At 44.3% G+C, this 18,535-nt stretch overlaps 2 protein-coding genes across 5 annotated transcripts in view; both read right to left on the minus strand.

Annotated features, from left to right (window-relative positions):
* TNFRSF11A (TNF receptor superfamily member 11a) overlaps positions 1 to 6,732 on the minus strand; it is a 46,103-nt gene extending 39,371 nt beyond the window's left edge. Inside the window, exon 1 of the mRNA XM_083519355.1 lies at positions 6,257 to 6,732. Within this exon, the coding sequence (XP_083375481.1) occupies positions 6,257 to 6,319 (63 nt within the window). The 5' untranslated portion in view covers positions 6,320 to 6,732. The remainder of the gene's footprint in view (positions 1 to 6,256) is intronic.
* Positions 6,733 to 12,416: 5,684 nt separating this feature from the next.
* The window catches only part of RELCH (RAB11 binding and LisH domain, coiled-coil and HEAT repeat containing), a 62,545-nt gene continuing 56,426 nt past the window's right edge, over positions 12,417 to 18,535 (minus strand). For all 4 annotated transcript variants that reach the window (XM_083519065.1, XM_083519064.1, XM_083519063.1 and 1 more), the window contains 2 exons: positions 17,231 to 17,301; positions 12,417 to 14,996 (listed from right to left, as the gene is read on the minus strand). In XM_083519065.1, coding sequence (XP_083375191.1) covers positions 14,876 to 14,996; positions 17,231 to 17,301 — 192 coding nt within the window. In that variant the 3' untranslated portion in view covers positions 12,417 to 14,875. The remainder of the gene's footprint in view (positions 14,997 to 17,230; positions 17,302 to 18,535) is intronic.

Here is an 18,535-nt window from a genome sequence, read left to right on the forward strand (position 1 = left end):
CTGCCTTAAGTGGAAATAAAATGGCTGGTCATAATGGAGCCCTTCCAATTTCCATTGATTTAGCAAGAGTTAAGCATATCCCTCTTGAAAGTTCTGTAAGATGCATTTATTACCACAGAAGTTAATGGGACTTAAGGCATGTTACACACTCGAGTAAGCTCCACTGAAGACAGTGGGGCTTACTTACAAGTAAAAAAATGCATGGGGTTGCTCAGCTTTGCCTGCATTGTGCCGGTTATGATGAAGATTTCTGTAGTATCTGTAGCTTCTTCCAACAGCGGAGGATAAATGTTAACAACCTCAGATATGCAGATGACACAACCTTGATGGCAGAAAGTGAGGAGGAATTAAAGAACCTTTTAATGAGGGTGAAAGAGGAGAGCGCAAAATATGGTCTGAAGCTCAACATCAAAAAAACGAAGATCAGGGCCACTGGGCCCATCACCTCCTGGCAAATAGAAGGGGAAGAAATGGAGGCAGTGAGAGATTTTACTTTCTTGGGCTCCATGATCACTGCAGATGGTGACAGCAGCCACAAAATTAAAAGACGCCTGCTTCTTGGGAGAAAAGCAATGACAAACCTAGACAGCATCTTAAAAAGCAGAGACATCATCTTGTCAACAAAGGTCCGTATGGTTAAAGCTATGGTTTTCCCGGTAGTGATGTATGAAAGTGAAAGCTGGACCATAAAGAAGGCTGATCACTGAAAAATTTATGCTTTTGAATTATGGTGCTGGAGGAGACTCTTGAGAGTCCCATGGACTGCAAGAAGATCAAACCTATCCATTCTGAAGGAGATCAGCCCTGAGTGCTCACTGGAAGGACAGATCCTGAAGCTGAGGGGCTCCAATACTTTGGCCACCTCATGAGAAGAGAAGACTCCCTGGAATAGACCCTGATGTTGGGAAAGATGGAGGGCACAAGGAGAAGAGGACGAGATGGTTGGACAGTGTTCTCGAAGCTACCCGCATGAGTTTGACCAAACTGCGGGAGGCAGTGGAAGACAGGAGTGCTTGGCGTGCTCTGGTCCATGGGGTCTCGAAGAGTCGGACACGACTAAACAGCAACAACATAGCATAAGCTTGTTGCCAGTTCATCATGGAATTAAAACTGTGCCCACAGAGAACAGGAATATGCATCCAGTCCATATTTGAGGAACCACTACCATCATGTAAAGGACAATGGTTCTAGATGGCACTTGTTATTTCAACAGATTTCCTTCTCTCCCATTGCATTATGAAGTAGATTTAACTGTAGATTCTTTTGTAAAAAAAAGTGAGTTTGTTTAAAACCAATAGGACTTGCGTACGGATTTCCCGCCACCCCCACACGAACCATTTTAGGGCACGGGATGGAAGATAATATTCTTCATATTCTTCACAAAATTAGAATGAGGAACTTGTTGCCAGGATGTGGTTGAGGCTAAGGATTTCGCAAGATTCAGAGAGGAAGCAGTGATTTATAGAGCCGATAGAATTATATGCAACTTTAAATGACTAATCCTAATTTGGGGACGGGATGGATTTTTGGCCTTTCATACATACCGTACCAAAAAATAAAAAATTAAATTAAACTAGCTCACCTGGAAACCCCGGTTCTGTATGCAGCACGAGCCAATTCAATATGCAAAATAAATTCTACAGTGCAGCTTTCGCGTATGCCTATCACACATTTATTCTGAACCAGCTACAGGCCTGTTTGGCAGGAAGGGGAGAAAGATTGTTGCATACCACAACCACTTCCCAACGGAAGAATAAAAGCAGATCTGCTCCTTGCTCCATCTTCTACCACAAACTCCATGATTCTTTTGAAGAGGTGGTTCCGAAGAGCTCTTCAACCCATCCGCTCTTCTGCCAACCAACGTTGAGGCCACCAACTTGGGCAAGCCCCAGGAAAAAGGAAGGCGGGAGCCTTCCAGAAGTACAAGAGAACATTCCGCTGGACGATGAAAAGTTGTACTGTGCATCGAAGATCTCCTTATTTGCTTCCCCCTCCCACATTTATTTTCACAGGCAAAGCCAGGCCAGCTTTAGCACAACTGCCCCCTGCCACTCCAACACAACCACGGCCTCTAGTCCTGAGAAGCAAGGAGTAGTCCCCAAGGCCCAGAAACCATTCAACATGGATTCCCTCCTCCATTTGGCTTCTGCTTTTTGTGGGGTGGAGAACCTTCAGGAACATACAGCCTTATCTTCACAAGCCTAACGGAGAAAGGATATGGCCTGCCTCAATGATGTCCTGGTCCAGGAGTACAAACTTGAATTTAAAAAAATGGAGGTGGGGGGGAGGTATGCTCTGTCTCACAAGACGCAGTGCACGCACACTATTTGAATGACAATGCCCATCAACGTGCCCCCCCTCAAATATTGTATTGGGGCACCAAAGGGACCATAGCCCCTAGAAGTTCTTCGTCTTGCAGCAAGACAATATAAATCTCAAAGTTACGGTAATTTTCATGGTGTTTCAGAATGGCCTTTACCCCTTAATCTCACATTAGGGCTCAACCACACTTCCTTTTGTTATGCTGCTTTCCCCTAGGGAAAAACTGCTCTTTAGTGTTCAATCGGAGCAAATGGCAACTTGTGTTTTCTCTGCATTGATCTTTGCTCTGATTTAGCAGTAAAGAATGGGTTTTCCCTGGGACAGGAGCAGCGCAAGGGGGAAACTGCTCAGACCCATGCCTAGAAAGTATGGGTCAAGCAGAAAACTGCTCAGACCTGTAGTTTCTAAGCATGGTACAAGCAGAAGTGTGGACAAGGTATCAGTTTCATGCAACAAACAGGCTGCTAAGAACTCGCACTAGGTCCAGGCAGCATTCAACCCATGTGTAATTTATAACAGAACAGTCTGCATTAAACTGTTGTACTATATTAGATGTTATGTTACCTTTATTACCTTTTTTGTATTCACTTGTTTTATGTACTCTAGCTGGCTTCCAATAAAAATATATTATTGGATTGTAAACAAGGAAACAGCCACACTAAATGGCTAAGTTCAGACACAATGCTCAACCATGATATAGCTGCATTATGAAGGGTTGCCATATTACCAAAAGTGAAAAATCCAGACAAAGTTGTTGAGCTTTTTGGGGGGACATCTCCCCCCAAAACCAATTCACCCCCCTTGCCATATGTCTAGGTTTTCCTGGACATTTTGCCGATCTGGCAGAAATCCGCCTGGATGCCTTCTGCTGCCCAATTCTAGAATAGAATAGCAGCCCTAGAAATGAATCTCAGGCTCACATGCCTTCCCACTATCCTGATGAAAACAGGAAGGTTACACTTTTGTTTTAGATTATAGTTTAGCGTGCTTTCCGAACCCTAAACTACAATCAATCTTTAGCCCGGTTTATCGAAATGGCACATAACAGTGAAACAAAACCAAAATATTGTGCAAAATCTTAATGTAAGTATTGCATAGTTTAGTGTTTTCACACTTCTGAACCAGTTTGGAGAGAGTTGGCTAAGCGCTCTTATCTGCCTCAGTCTCCATTACTGAGCCTGGTGACACCAAGAAGTGCCGGCCCACCTATGAGGCAAGCAGATGTACACAGGTCATTGTTTTATATTTGAATTCTTTTGTAGTTGTGCTGAAGAAGATTCCAGTGAAAGAGTCAGATTATCTGAGATCACTGTCCTATGTTGTTCTTCACTTACTACTTTGGCACTATGAATGCCTAAAAAAAGTTTTACCGCTTAGCCCACAGGATAGCATCTATTACTTTGTTTCAACCATAGACTTATTATACTTCTACGGACTTTCAAAGATTGACAGACGTGTGTTCATTCACTTTCAAATATTAGAGAATTCACAAATGTACACATTTTGTTTTTGTTGTACTAAATCATGTATATTATGCAATAAGAATTGCAGTGCTATCTAGTAAACTGGTCTTCATGTTGCCTGTATTGTTTGTTGTGCTAAGTTTGCAATACAGGGGTTTGTTGTACTGTATTGCTGCAGCTGCAATGGCAGCTGGATCTGCCATCCCCTCAGCAGCCCCCTCGTATTGCCGCCTCTATAACAGCCTCTTGGTGAATAAGAAGCGCTGCTGGTTAATAGGAGGTGCTGCTGTTCACCTCACATCCTTGTTCCCGATGTAGGTCTTTATTCCATCCCCCTGTGCCTGATATAGAACTTCATTCAGCCCTTCTTCCCTGGAGGAGGGCAGCCATTTTGTGGTTTACCTCAGGTGCCAAAATGGCTTGCGCCAGCCCTGGTTTCAGGCAGAAATTTCTCCCACCTGGAGATGTCAGGGGTTGAACCCGGCACCTTCTGCATGCAAAGGCCCTTCCTCAATGTAAACAAACAAATAGAGTAGACATGAGGCCTGGCGGTTCAGTGCTATTTTCCTTTTTTTAAAAAAGAGGTGGCAGAACTCACCATGAACGCCTGCCTCGTTCTCTTAGAATGGCAATGGTGCCCACCTGAGAGGTGCCGGAACTGAATTCCAGAGAGTTCCGGCTGAAAAAAAGCCCTGTGCATTTATGATGGAGGTGAGATTTAGCCTGGCTACTTCCTGCCTCAAAGCCACTATGCAGGACTAGCTATATATTGGTATGAACTAGTTTCCCTAAAGAGCTAGGCAGTACCGCCTGGCAACAAATGGAGCTGTACTTAATAGGAGAGCTGAATTAATCCTTTGGTTTCCTTCTGATTTTTTGTTTCTGTTCTGGATTTTGTGTGCATTTTGCACCCAGGGCTGCTCAATATTCACTGGCTAAATATTGAAAATGGAAAAACACACACACAGAAAAAAAAAAACCAACCAAGAAAGATACCCGAGAAAGTATATAATTTGAAGAAGTCAAACATTAGGGAGATTTTTTTTTTAACAACACCAACCCTGTTTATAAAAAGCATTTTAATGTTTAAGCACGGAGTATAGCTTACATGATAGTTTCTCAAGGGAAGTGGTGAAAGCCACATCACTGGAGACGTTTCCAGTTTGGAAGAACACGAGCGAAGGCAGACTTCGATGGAAAACCACCATTGGGTGAAACTCAATGGGTCGGTTCCAAAATGATTGGAAAACACAAAATATGAGAAATCAGATAGCCACCCTTTGCTTGAATTCTGCTGCCGGGGTTTGTTTTTTCAGCATATGCAAATTACATCCCTCGATAGCCTTCCTTGCTGGGCTTGCCTATCTCGACAGCGCTGACTGAGGGTGGCTTGTTTGCCTCTCTTACCTTTGGAACTCATTGGAATGGGGAAACTGCACTAGGATGATATTTATTTTAGATAAGGAGCTGTAAGAAATGGAAAGTATTAAAAACAAGAACTGCAAGCTGTGCTTTGCTGCTGTATCTTAGAAGAGGGCTGCATCCAAGCCACACATTTAAAGCAGCACCCCCTCCGAATCCTGGGAACTTTAGCTTGCTAAGGGTGCTGGGAATTATAGTTCTATAAGGGGTAAAGTACAGTTCCGAGGATTTTTTTGAGGGCGGAAATGTGTTTAAATGTATGGTGTGTATGCAGATGGAGTCTCCTGCCATGTTTTCTTACATAACTTACGATCACCTGAGGAGGCCCACTTAGGGTCTCACAGTTCATGAGGATGCAAACTGCGGAGGCAGGATCCTGGGTCATATCTGTAGGGGCACCTTCTTCTTAGAAACCCCCTTCCCTTTGAAGGAATCATACTTTTGGGAGCTTCTGTCGATGAGCTGAAGCTTTCCTCTTTTTAAAATTAAATCAGGGTTTATTTTGTGTACACTCCACTTTCAATTTTGCTGCTTTCCTGTAAATGCACTGTAAATTGTGTATTTGTTATTTTTTTCCTGATGGTTCCAGAAGAGCAAGATTCTTCTGCTGCATAGACAAGTAGCACCCCCACACCGCAATTGCTGTGGCTACCTGTGGCAACTGGAAAACTCAGTCAGCTTACTCAAATGTTAACACTGTCAAAAATCAATCGGATTTGAACGTATTCCAGACGGCAGCATTGTTTTGCAGTAACGAGTGTTCTGCTTTCTCTTCCAGAAATCCAACAACGTATGCAGCAAAGCTCACCCTGCCCCTTCCAAAAATGGACTTTGCCCCTTCTGTGCCCCCTTCAATATTTTTTAATTGAATAGGGTTTTATGTTTGTGAAATTGCACTGATTTTTTTTATAGAGTGGGGGAGCTATTGCAGGAGCTTTCGAACAGAACAGCAGAACAAATTAAATTCAAACATACCTTGGGGCTCCAGGGACCGAAGGACCCATTTTATAGCCTTGCATCCCTCCTGCTACCCCACCTTGCAGCCTTACCTGTTGTAGTTCAGTGATGAAAACGGTGAAAACAACAAGCCAGAAGCTTCCTGAGATAGCCATATCCAGGAGTGTTTTGCTTGCTGCTGCTGAGCAGGAATAAAGTCCTCCAAACTAAGCCTCAGGCAGAGGCACATTTAAGTGACTGATTCCTCTCCTCCTGCCTTTCAGCCACAAGGGAAGAGAGCTGGCGAGAAAGAGACAGCGCACAAGTGAGGGAAACAGAAAGTCCCTCCCCTTCTGGCTACAGTTCCCACAGCATTTCCTCAGGACTCAACTTGCAGAGTTGCCACTTTCTCAGTATGTGTGTGTGTATTAACTCCCTCCTGGTCCGTTCCTTTTCCTCGCTCCTCCTAATTCAAAACGTTTTGTGGCATCTCTGCTGCGAATCGAAGGGTGCCTCGTGAAAGGAAAAGGAATAAGGGGCCCGCCGGAGACATTTTGCGCCCCAAAGCAAAGCAGCTTAAGGCCTCCTCAACTCACAGAAACGCCACATGTCATAGCACTCAAGTCCAGTCCAGGCCTTTTGGTGTTGGTGCAAAGCAGTAATCTTTCGCCTCAGCATCTCGAACCCATGACTCTGAGATTAAGAGTCTCAGAGGTATCCCTCAGGGCTCAGTCCGTGGCGGGAAATGTGTAGGCTTCCTTTCAGAACACTTTAGCTCCAGTGCTGTCAAGCGTAATTTAGCCATCCTTTCCACTAAAATCAAATCAAATCTGGTAACCTTGCGTTCCCATGCTCTGCTAACAATCTTAATACATTTTGCCTTTTCTAGCTATTGCTACTCCTATTGTCCTGTTCAGAACCATCCCTGAATGTGCCACATATTGGGATGTTGTTGTTTAGTCGTTTAGTCGTGTCCGACTCTTTGTGACCCCATGGACCAGAGCACGCCAGACACTCCTGTCTTCCACTGCCTCCTGCAGTTTGGTCAAATTCATGTTGGTAGCTTCGCGAACACTGTCCAACCATCTTGTCCTCTGTCATCCCCTTCTCCTTGTGCCCTCAATCTTTCCCAACATCAGGGTCTTTTCCAGGGAGTCTTCTCTTCTCATGAGGTGGCCAAAGTATTGGAGCCTCAGCTTCTTTTATTAATAAAGGACTTAAAGGTAAAGGGACCCCTGACCATTAGGTCCAGTCATGACCGACTCTGGGGTTGCGGCGCTCATTTCGCTTTATTGGCCGAGGGAGCCGGCGTACAGCTTCCGGGTCATGTGGCCAGCATGACTAAGCCGCTTCTGGCGAACCAGAGCAGCTCACGGAAACACCGTTTACCTTCCCGCTGGAGCGGTACCTATTTATCTACTTGCACTTTGACATGCTTTCGAATTGCTAGGTTGGCAGGAGCAGGGACCGATCAACGGGAGCTCACCCTGTCGCAGGGATTCGAACTACCGACCTTCTGATCGGCAAGTCCTACGCTCTGTGGTTTAACCCACAGCGCCACCCGCGTCCCAATAAAGGACTGTGCGTTGCCAATTAATTTATTATATTTTTACTACCACAGGGGAGCCATTTGGATTCTCTGCCTCAAGCACATGTGTGCACACACAAATATCGCCTACTTCTGATCCTAATTAACCTTTACTTGGTGGTTGCCATAAAGGATTTTCTTAATTTGTCTGCGGCCTCTGAAATACTGCCTGTTGGGTTCAGCTGGCATTTTCCGCAGATGGAGATTGAAGAAGACCCCACCTTGCACATGTAAACATTGCATCCTCTTCACTTGCAACAAGCACTTGGATGCTGATATTCAGGCAAAGGCCTTATGCTTGCTTTGCTTGTATTTCTGGGGTCAACCAGTCTGTTTTGTGCATGGATCTTGAAGGAGGCAAGATCTCTTCCTCCAGTGCTGTTATCGGCACCGCTTACTGCATAGTTGGAACAATGCTAAGTCTCCTCTTCCCCTTTTTAGTAGTGCAGACAATTCTGTAACCGCAAGGACGTTATTTACTCATCCCTGACTCAGACTATAAATTTGTAATTCCGTCTTCAGGATAACTGTGCAGATCCATTCCATTTGGGTTTCAGGCCCAGTTTGGGCAATGCAATAGCATTAGTCACTCTTGATTGATAAACTCTGTTGGGTGCAAGACACGGGAGAGTGCAGTCCTGCAGGATCTCAACTTCTCAGTGGCTTTTGGCACTATTGACTATGGTGTTCTTCTGGAGTGACTTGGGGAGATAGGAGTTGGAGGTACCGTGGTACTATTCCTATCTGCAGGTTTGCTACCAGAAAGCGGCACCATTGTTGTTTGGTTCCAGTGTGGTGTAGTGGTTAAGAGCGGTAGTCTTGTAATCTGGTGAACCGAGTTCGCTTCCCCACTCCTCCACCTGCAGCTGCTGGGTGATCTTGGGCTAGTCACACTTCTTTGAAGTCTCTCAGCCCCACTCATCTCACAGAGTGTTTGTTGTGGGGGAGGAAGGGAAAGGAGAATGTTAGCTGCTTTGAGACTCATTAGGGTAGTGATAAAGCAGGATATCAAATACAAACCCTTCTTCTCCCATGGCTTTTGGGCTATTGGGTCTCACAAAGGTCCATTCTATTGCTTATGGCGGCTAACAGATTGAGGTTGAATCCTGACAAGACAGAAGTACTGTTTTGGGGGGACAGGAGGCGGGCAGGTGTGGAGGATTCCCTGGTCCTGAATGGGGTAACTGTGCCCCTGAAGGACCAGGTGCGCAGCCTGGGAGTCATTTTGGACTCACAGCTGTCCATGGAGACACAGGTCAAATCTGTGTCCAGGGCAGCTGTTTACCAGCTCCATCTGGTACGTAGGCTGAGACCCTATCTGCCTGCGGACTGTCTCGCCAGAGTGGTGCATGCTCTGGTTATCTCCCGCTTGGACTACTGCAATGCGCTCTACGTGGGGCTACCTTTGAAGGTGACTCGGAAACTACAACTAATCCAGAATGCGGCAGCTAGACTGGTGACTGGGGGTGGCCGCCGAGACCATATAACACCGGTCTTGAAAGACCTACATTGGCTCCCAGTACGTTTCCGAGCACAATTCAAAGTGTTGGCGCTGACCTTTAAAGCCCTAAACGGCCTCGGTCCAGTATACCTGAAGGAGCGTCTCCACCCCCATCATTCTGCCCGGACGCTGAGGTCCAGCGCCGAGGGCCTTCTGGCGGTTCCCTCATTGCGAGAAGCAAAGCTACAGGGAACCAGGCAGAGGGCCTTCTCGGTAGTGGCGCCCGCCCTGTGGAACACCCTTCCAGCAGATGTCAAAGCGATAAACAACTACCCGACATTCAGAAGACATCTTAAGGCAGCCCTGTTCAGGGAAGTTTTTAACGTGTGATATTTTACTGTATTTCTGTTTTCTATGGAAGCCGCCCAGAGTGGCTGGGGAGGCCCAGCCAGATGGGCGGGGTATAAATAAATTATTATTATTATTATTATTATTATTATTATTATGCTACTTAATATCTACATGAAACTGCTGGGAGCTGCCATCTGGGGATTTGGAGCACGGGAGCATTAGTATGGCAATGACAAGCAGCGCGCTCTCTCTCTTTGCTCCATCTGAGCCAGGAAGGGTTGTGAAGGTGTCGGGATTGGTGCCTGCTAACTTTGGCAGGGATGCTCAATCGCTTGCAGCCAAGCACTGGCCAGAAAGCCCACACACCATCCTGATAATCTGTCTTGTAAGAAAACGTATGAAATTAATGTTGCTTCTGCTAGAAAATTATGTTTCCTCCACAATGCTAACAACACACAGGCAGGGATTTTCAGCCGGAACTCAGTTCTGGCACCTCTCAGGTGGGTGCCATCGCTATTATAAGAGAATAAGGGAGGCGCTCATGGTGAGTTCTGGCTCCTCTTTTTCTAGAAAAACAGCACAGAGTACAGGCAACTCCCCACTTGCGTGCAATTGACATTTGCAAGATTTTTGGCACCGCATGGGAACAGGGTGGGCTACACGCATGTAAAAGGGGAGTTGCCTGTACTGAATCCTTAAACACACACACACACACACACACACACACACACACACACACAAAATCACTGCTTAATTTAAAACGACTAGATAATCTTTAATTTCTGCTACAGCTATGGAAAGTTCAGCAGGAAAATGAATGTTAAGAGCATTCTAGAGATGTAAGAATTGTTTTTGCAACTCAGTTACTGAATATTTGCTCTAAGAAAATGGCACAACTCAATATGGCATATGATAGATAACATTCCACTTAGAACACCCAGATTGCAACCTGCTTCTGAACATAAATGTTTAGATTATTAATCATTAACCAGTGCTCGTTAAGACTCTGCTCCAAGTTTCAATATCCTTGGCTTTTGGCCTTTTTAAAAAAGTGGCTTTAACGCTGAGAAAGTTCACTTGTGCTAGCTGGTTTTATTTCTTCCTCCGAGTCAGTATTTTAATTTTCATACTACTATTTAGTCTATGTAGCTACTCCTTTTTCATAAAAGGAAGCTGCATAAAAGCCAGATATGGTCCAGTATACAAGCAAACTCCTTTCAATTGCAGCCATTTTCTGGAGTTCAGCAGGAAATGGTATGCTTTGCGTGTTAAGATTCCAGTTTGGCAGATTGATTCTCCTAGGCCCCAGGAAATATTATGGCTGAAATCCTGGAGAACTGCTGTCACAAAGTACTGATCTTTGAAAATGATCTTCCTCAGCACAAGGCAGTTTCCTAGGTTCTCTTATGTGTGCCGTGCCACTGCAAACTTCCGATTATGCACCACCTAATGGTAACTTGGTGATAGCTATTACAGTACTATTCAGTTGCTCCAGACCTTGGACCCACCATTAGCCCCTAATATGAGGCTCACTTTTTTATTGTACATGTCTATCTCCTCTTTGATCTAGGGTGACCAGATGCTAAAGAAGACAGGACTTATGTCTTATTAATACTTATATAAAATAATACTGGCTGGTGCAATTGGCTAGTCAATTGGGTCTCAAAAAAGCAAATCAACCAAAGTTCTTTCTTCTGCCTAGCTGTTAAGAGTAAAACATCATAACAAATGGTTCAAAGCATACCAGGCCCCACTTCTTGAGCATTGTGCCTGCCCAAGACCATCTTCTTGTCTTACCCTTTGCTTGATGACTGCCTGCCACATCTCTATTGAGAAAAAAACATTGAAAACAAATGTGTGTGAGGTTATTCACAGCTGTGGGATCTTCCACAAACATCAAGTTGTTCCCTTCAAAAAATGATGGAACGCCAAGAAGCAAAATGTGAAGGCTGGAGAAGAGAGCAGCCAAGATTCTGGAGAAAGAAAGAAAACTTCCTATTTTATCCCACTTGAAGACCCCACACCTTGTTTTCTAACTCCAAGAGAATGTCTGCATCTCAACCCCTGGCCATTTTTACTGGGGTATTAGTTGGTAGGACTACAGCTTCATTCCAGGTCACTGTCAGTAAGTTAAGAAAATGCAGGAACTACTGGGGAGGAGAATGCGCTTTCTTTTAAAATGAATGAGACTGCATGCACGGGGTGATGCTCTGATGCAAGCTTTACGGGTTTAGTCCACCACCTTTGTAACGCTGCGTGTGCTTCACTCTTTACTACCCCTGTTGTTTTCAATCAAGCATTACTTTTGATTTAATTATGCATCCCTGTAAACAGTATGTGCAATTTTCAAGACCTCCCTGACCAGTGTGATAAACTAGGCCATGAGCTTAACGCTAGACACACATATTAAAATGTATATACACAGAGCTCATTTTTCTGGGGTATAAGATCCTGTTTGCCACAATCCTGCCAATTGCTGGAAGACTTTAGGACTGAGAATGTCTGCAATATTTTGCCTAATACAGCAAGCGTTCATCTGACAGCAGAAATATTACTAGCTGACCAAAATTATTTGCAGTGCAGAAGATGCTGCCATGAATGAGCATGATAGTAATCTGTATATGGTTTTTACTGCAGGACAGCAGTTGAACAGTTAAGAGGGCTTTAGTTAATGGGATTGGACAATTAGCGCCCATGAAGGAAGTGCTTCAAGGGTGTGTTGCACAAGTTAATTGATCGCATTCATCAAAAATACAGAAGTGGTATCAAGTTCAACGAGCTAAGCTGTATAAAGCACGATACTGTATGTTAGATCAAGTATGAATCACGGAAATCATTTTAACCAAAACTAAACAGGTTACCTGGAAATCCTTAAACAGACATACAAAAGAGGTATGCAAAACATTTTATTTAGCTCAAGAAAGGACAAGAGACACAGCCACTTCCAATTCCTCAGGAATGTCTCCAACAATTCATAATCAGGTAGTCTGTTAAGACAACAACTTGCAACAGAATCAGCACACCTGGCAGTAACCGAGATAGGGAATTGTTAAAAATGTCAGTGTATACAATTCGAAAAATGAAAGCTGCGGCGTCTGCAAAACAGGTCCTTTGTTACAGATATGACAGGTATCTGAAAAGATAAACATACTGCCCGCACCCAGTCGGATACAATAGGAGCTCTGGGAGGCCTAAAGCTGGTGCCCCCTTCACTCTCTTTGCCAGTCATCTGAACAGGAATTGCAGTGATTGCTGAAGGTACTGGTCTCACAGATCTTCCACCAAACAGTCTCCACATTTCTTATTGCAGAACATGCAGGGGATGTGACCGGGGCTTGGCAAGGCTTGATCCGTTTGTTAGGCTTAATGCCAGAGTGAGATTCTTGGGCTAGTGACTCCTACATATAGAGTGCTATCAGTACAGCCGTCTCTTTGCAAAGAAATAGCAGAGGAACTGGGCCTGCGCCCACCAACACCAATCAAGTTTAACACCCCTTTCCCATTTTGCAAAAACAGAGTTTACATAACACAGCAATATTTAAACGGAATGTTTACCTCTATCTTTGTAGCTCTGTAAAGAAGCATGCCAGAGCTTTAAGAAGAGAAAGATGCAGTGGCGACAGTTTTGCATTCAGAGCACATCTGCACACAGCCATGAAACCCTGTGAGGCCTCAGACAAATCTGGCTGCTGGCCCAATTTACTGCACAAGTATGCTGCAAGGGTGAGGCAACTGTTAAATACTCAATGATGAAAACTGTGGTAGAAGTCAGCATTAAAAATTACTGATAACAGTTCTCAAGAAATATACAGGGTTGGATCCCATTGTGTTGACAGAAGGCTCCTTGATCCCATGGAGTGTTTAGTCAGTGGAGAAGGAATCAAGGCAATCGTTGGCAAATCCCCATCCGAAATCTGTGCTAGAAGGGGTGGGAGGTCCTCCGGCACGGCCAGAGAAATCACCGAAGGTCAGCTTGATTCCCGTTCCAGCTGATGGAAGGCTTTGCTCGATCCACAAACCACTCCTTAGCACAGGGGCAGCTACTGGGATAGAAACCACGCCGTACATTGTCTACATTAAATTTACATAATTCAAAAGGCCCTTTAAAGTTACATTGCATCAACAACCTCACAACTTAATTGGTGTCGAAGGCGAAACAAGTTATTGCTTTTAGTCGCTGGAGTGCTGCTATGTAGTACGTCGTGGATCAAATACAATGTGCTCTTTGAATGCTGCCGCCCTGCAAACCCTCAGGCCTGACTTAAACGAGATACTAGCCAAGGGAAAAAGGACATGTCCGTGTAGCCACTCGACACATCTAGCATCCCACTGGAGAAGGTGCTGACCCCATGCCCTGCTCAGCTTATGTCCATAGCACACACGGCATCAGTAGCCAAGGCAGGTGTTGCTCTGGCACGTAGACACTGTACATTTGTAGGGTGTCACGTAGGGGGGAAGCATAGCACTGCTGTGGGGAGCATCTATGCGGATAAAATGTTTTCGCATGGCAGCATCGCACTTCATGCTGCAATACTATACACACTCTGTGCTGGAAGGAAGCCCCATTGAAATCAGTAAACATGATTAGGACTGCACTGGAATAAAATTTCCCACCCACCCACCCACCTCCTGCCTCTGCTCATTGGGATGTGCTGTCTAAAGCAGGGCAGCTAATAACGAAGCTGCTTCACACACATTAAAAAATGCCAATACGTGCACAAGATTTATCTCAAAAATTTGGTTTATCCATCAGTTCTAGAATAATCTGGTCCTCTTTTGAGACTTGTAGTGCAAGCAGTTCTGTTATACATTATAATCTCTAACTCTTTAATTCAAATATACAATCTTACAAAAAACAATCCAGGAATCAGACTTGTGCTGGTGGCTCTTGCCTTTCATTTTAGAAACATTAAAAAATTCTGCATTATCTTCTTATAACTTAAATACATAAGTAATCTCCACTTTTATTACTTCATGACCGTGACTTCAGATTTACATTATTTTAAGTACCACCATAACAGTTTGATGTATAATACAGATATCAGCCGAGAACCCATCAGGAAATAAAAAAACAACCCCATTATATACACCATATATATATATGCTGGAAAGACGAGAACACAGAACAGGGACTTGATACAGACTTAATTTAGTTTTATAATCAACCACATTTAACCCCAAATTAACAGATACGTAGCAATATTCAAGAGCAGTGCAAATATCTTTGTTGGTTAGAGTAAAATTATGCTACAAGAACGTAAGACGGGGAAATAAAAAGGCAAGTACTTCAAGTACAAGGAACCAGTCTTAAATGAGGTCTCTTCAGTGTTTACAAAGACTTCCTTTTCTAATTCATTTCTTCCTCTGGAATACGTTGGCCAGCATGGCGCCTGAAGTGGTCAACTGGCCCATTTTGTTCAGAAACTTGGTCTTTGTGTCTTCACTCACGAGGCTTGATGCAATTGACATAGAGCTAAGGGGGAGTGAAAGGAAAAGTGAGTTAACCCATCAGTGAAAACTACCTGAGATGACACAGCTACAGAACCCTGCTGTCAAACAGAACAGTATGCGGTTAGAGGGACCGAGAACCTGACCTGGTTTAAGGTAGCTCCACGGGTCCTATAAGTAAGTTCAAGAGGCTGGTGTCAAAAAGTAAAACCATTTAAAACAATGGCTTTCAAAACTCTGAGCAAGCATCAAGCAAAACCCCACCCACCAACTAAACCTCCTCAAAGTTAAGACAGCTGGCAGCCCGTGATCTTAAGTGCACCTGCCTGTCCTCGAACCCAAGCTAAGAGAAAAAGGAGGGAAGCAAAAACACGCATGGAGTCAGAAGATTAAAAAAAGAAGAAACAAGTGGTTTGAAGTGCAAATATACTTGGAATTTTTGTTTCCATTCCAGGTGCTATTTAAAAGAATTGGGGGGGGGGAGGTGAAAAATAAAACCTTTCCTTCCATACTGAATATCCCTGTTATGCTAGTGATAGTTAAAATTTAATTTGAACCATTAATTTTTATTTCCAGCTACCTAAATTTTAAGTGTCGCAGCCCCATTAACGTAATAATGGCAAGGTAATTAGAAATTTAATTAATTTGGTTTGTCGGGGAAAAGGCCATTCAATCCAACAATAAAGCTGTTTGTGTGGAAATATGTTTATATGTATAGATCTTTGCAGGATGCTACAATAGTCAGCTGTTGCCCAATATCATAATCATTTCCACTTATCAAAGAAGCTAGTTGTTTTAGCCTAGGCCTGATTCTTGGGATTTCCCCCAAGTTTGCCCTCGTGATGGATTCTGAGAAAGGTACAAGTAGCCCTCCCTTTTGCTGTCTTCTTACACTATCCCAGTGAAAAAGGAGAGGAGTAATTCCCCCCCTCCCTGCACCCCCAGCTCTCCACAAAGAAAAGATTGGGTTGTCTCTTTCCCTTCAATTGGGATTTTCCAGAAGGCAGAAGCAGCAAGGTAATGAGAAAGGATGGGAGTCATCTGTCCTTCCTTCTCTTATATCTGTAGATGAAAGATATGGGTTTGTAAGATAAAAGGTAAAGGACCCATGGACAGTTAAGTCCAGTCAAGGGCAATAATAGGGTGCGGTGCTCATCTTGCTTTCAGGCCGAGGGAGCCAGCATTTGTCCACAGACAGTTTTTCAGGTTATGCGGCCAGCATGACTAAATCACTTCTGGCACAAAGGAACACTGTGACGGAAACCAGAACGCACGGAAATGTCATTTACCTTCCCGCCGCAGCGGTACCTATTTATCTACTTGTACTGGTGTGCTTTCAAACTGCTAGGTTGGCAGGAGCTGGAACAGAGCAACAAGAGCTCACCACCGTCGCACCGATTTGAACCGCCGACTTTCTGATCGGAAGCCCAAGAGGCTCAGTGGTTTAGACCACAGCGCTAAGTGAACATTCAGTCAGTACAAGCATTTCTGCTTGCACAATGGAACGTTCGCACCCTCTCCTTGCATGCCCCCTAAATTTGTTATAGAGGTTCCCCCAAGCCTCTGGAGCACATTTGGGTAGGGCGGAAGTCATGCATGCAGGGGGAGGGGTGGGGGAAAGGCCTGTTGTGCAAGGAGAAATCTTTGTGCTCATGGGTAGCATTCATTGAATACTGCTCTTGGTTTTGTTCCCATCATGAGTTGAGCTTCAGTAAGAAGTGCCATCATTGTTTTATTGCTGCCTCCAGCAAGAAAAACGTAACAGTGAAAAAACCTACAGCTTCTTTTCCACATGTAGGACAGAGAATAAAAGAAGTTTCTTCTTGTCACACTCGGCTGCTGCAATAGGAAGCAAGACCCAGGTGACGCTTTCTGCAAAAGCCCCAATTTGGGTGCAAAACCACCTTACCTTTCCTGCCCTGCCCATTTTCAGATGAGGATTTTTTAGAAAAATAAAAATGAGTTGGGCTTTTGGAGAAAGTGCCCCACTGCATTTCCCTGCTGGCTTTTGCAAAAAACCAAAACAGGAAGGAAAAGGAACTGCCTCTCATTTCCTACATGAAGAAGGAAGCAAGTGTGGTTTCTAATCATTCCTGCTGGACTTTTGCAGAAAGTAACAGAAGTGCTGTTGGTGCTTTATTTTAAAATAAAAGCAAACTTGCCCAGGCCGAAAATCTGGTATTTCAACCTAGTTACAATTGATTACTGTTGTTTACACAATGAAGAAAGATGCTAACTTGTGATAAACCAATGCCTTACCCTTGCGGTTCTTGGACACTCCTATTTTCCACTTTCTGTTCACACTCCTTTATCATGGAGCTTAAAATAACCTAGGACAAAAGGCAGTACAATGTTGCAGTTTGAACATACACTGTTTTAAATATACTTCTGGGTAATGACTATATATGTTCTGTGAATGAAGAGGAAACCAGATAATCAATAAAACTTTTACTTACCTCACATTTTAAGTAATATTTGAAGACTGCAGTGTATGTATGCACATCAAAGTCAAATCACTGAAAGTCAAATCACTGAAAGAGTGTCTTAATATACCTTTTACTTTGTGATCACAGCTAGTGAGGTTTAACTGCGATACACTATTTCACTTAGAGATACTGTGTCATGGAAACTCTGGCATTAATATGTACACATATATGTATCATTCCATTCTGAGAAAAAACACGAACAGGAATGAATACCCTTCTGTACTAAAGCAGGGAGTGAAAAGCTAGAACAAAGATCTCAGAACCTGGCATGCCTAAAGGAAGCTCAACGTGCATCCTGGTTATTTGGTTTGGTTAACTTTAGTTTGCTCACTATCCTGTGATATTCCGGTTGATTCCTAATAAAGCTATTGCCCTACTGTATGTTTTTAATTCCAACTCCTATGGAACAACATGGTTATCCGCTACTAATTTTAAGCGTTATTCATTCATTTAAGCTAACAAGTAGTCACTGACTATTTCTGGCTCAGGCATTGCCCATGCTGTAGCTGAAGTGAGTTGGTGGGCCGGTCTGAGGCCAGTGTGTTCAACAGGGATTAATCTATGCCATGGGTCGGCAAACTAAGGCCCGTGGGCCAGATCAAGCCAAATTGCCTTCTGGATCTGGCCCATGGAAGATCCAGGAATCGCCGCGTGAATCGCCAGCGTACATGTTCTTTTCCTCTCCCTCTCATGGCGGCGCCTCCTCCCTCTCTCCTCCTGGCTTCTCCCCACCCTACCTAGAGGAGGAAGGGGGCTGGGCTTTGTGGGTGCCAGGAGCAGCAGCGCTCGAGTGGCCGCCATTTTAAGCAGCCCCTCTCCGGAGCCCTTTCGTGCGCCGCTCATTGTCCCGCCGCTGCTCACAAGACATAGGTAAGCAGCCACCAGAGCTCGTGGTGCTCTTGCATCATTCCCCCTCCCCCCCCCAAAATAGTCCGGCCCCCCACAAGGTCTGAGAGACAGTGGACCAGCCCCCTGCTGAAAAAAGTTTGCAAACCCCTGATCTATGACCTATATATCTTTAGATTTGGGGCACATCAAAATGAAAGCAGGACCAGAGAGATAGGAATCTGACAGAAGG

Source organism: Podarcis liolepis (assembly GCF_965112155.1).
Source record: "Podarcis liolepis genome assembly, chromosome: 8".
Taxonomy (NCBI): Eukaryota; Metazoa; Chordata; class Lepidosauria; order Squamata; family Lacertidae; genus Podarcis; species Podarcis liolepis.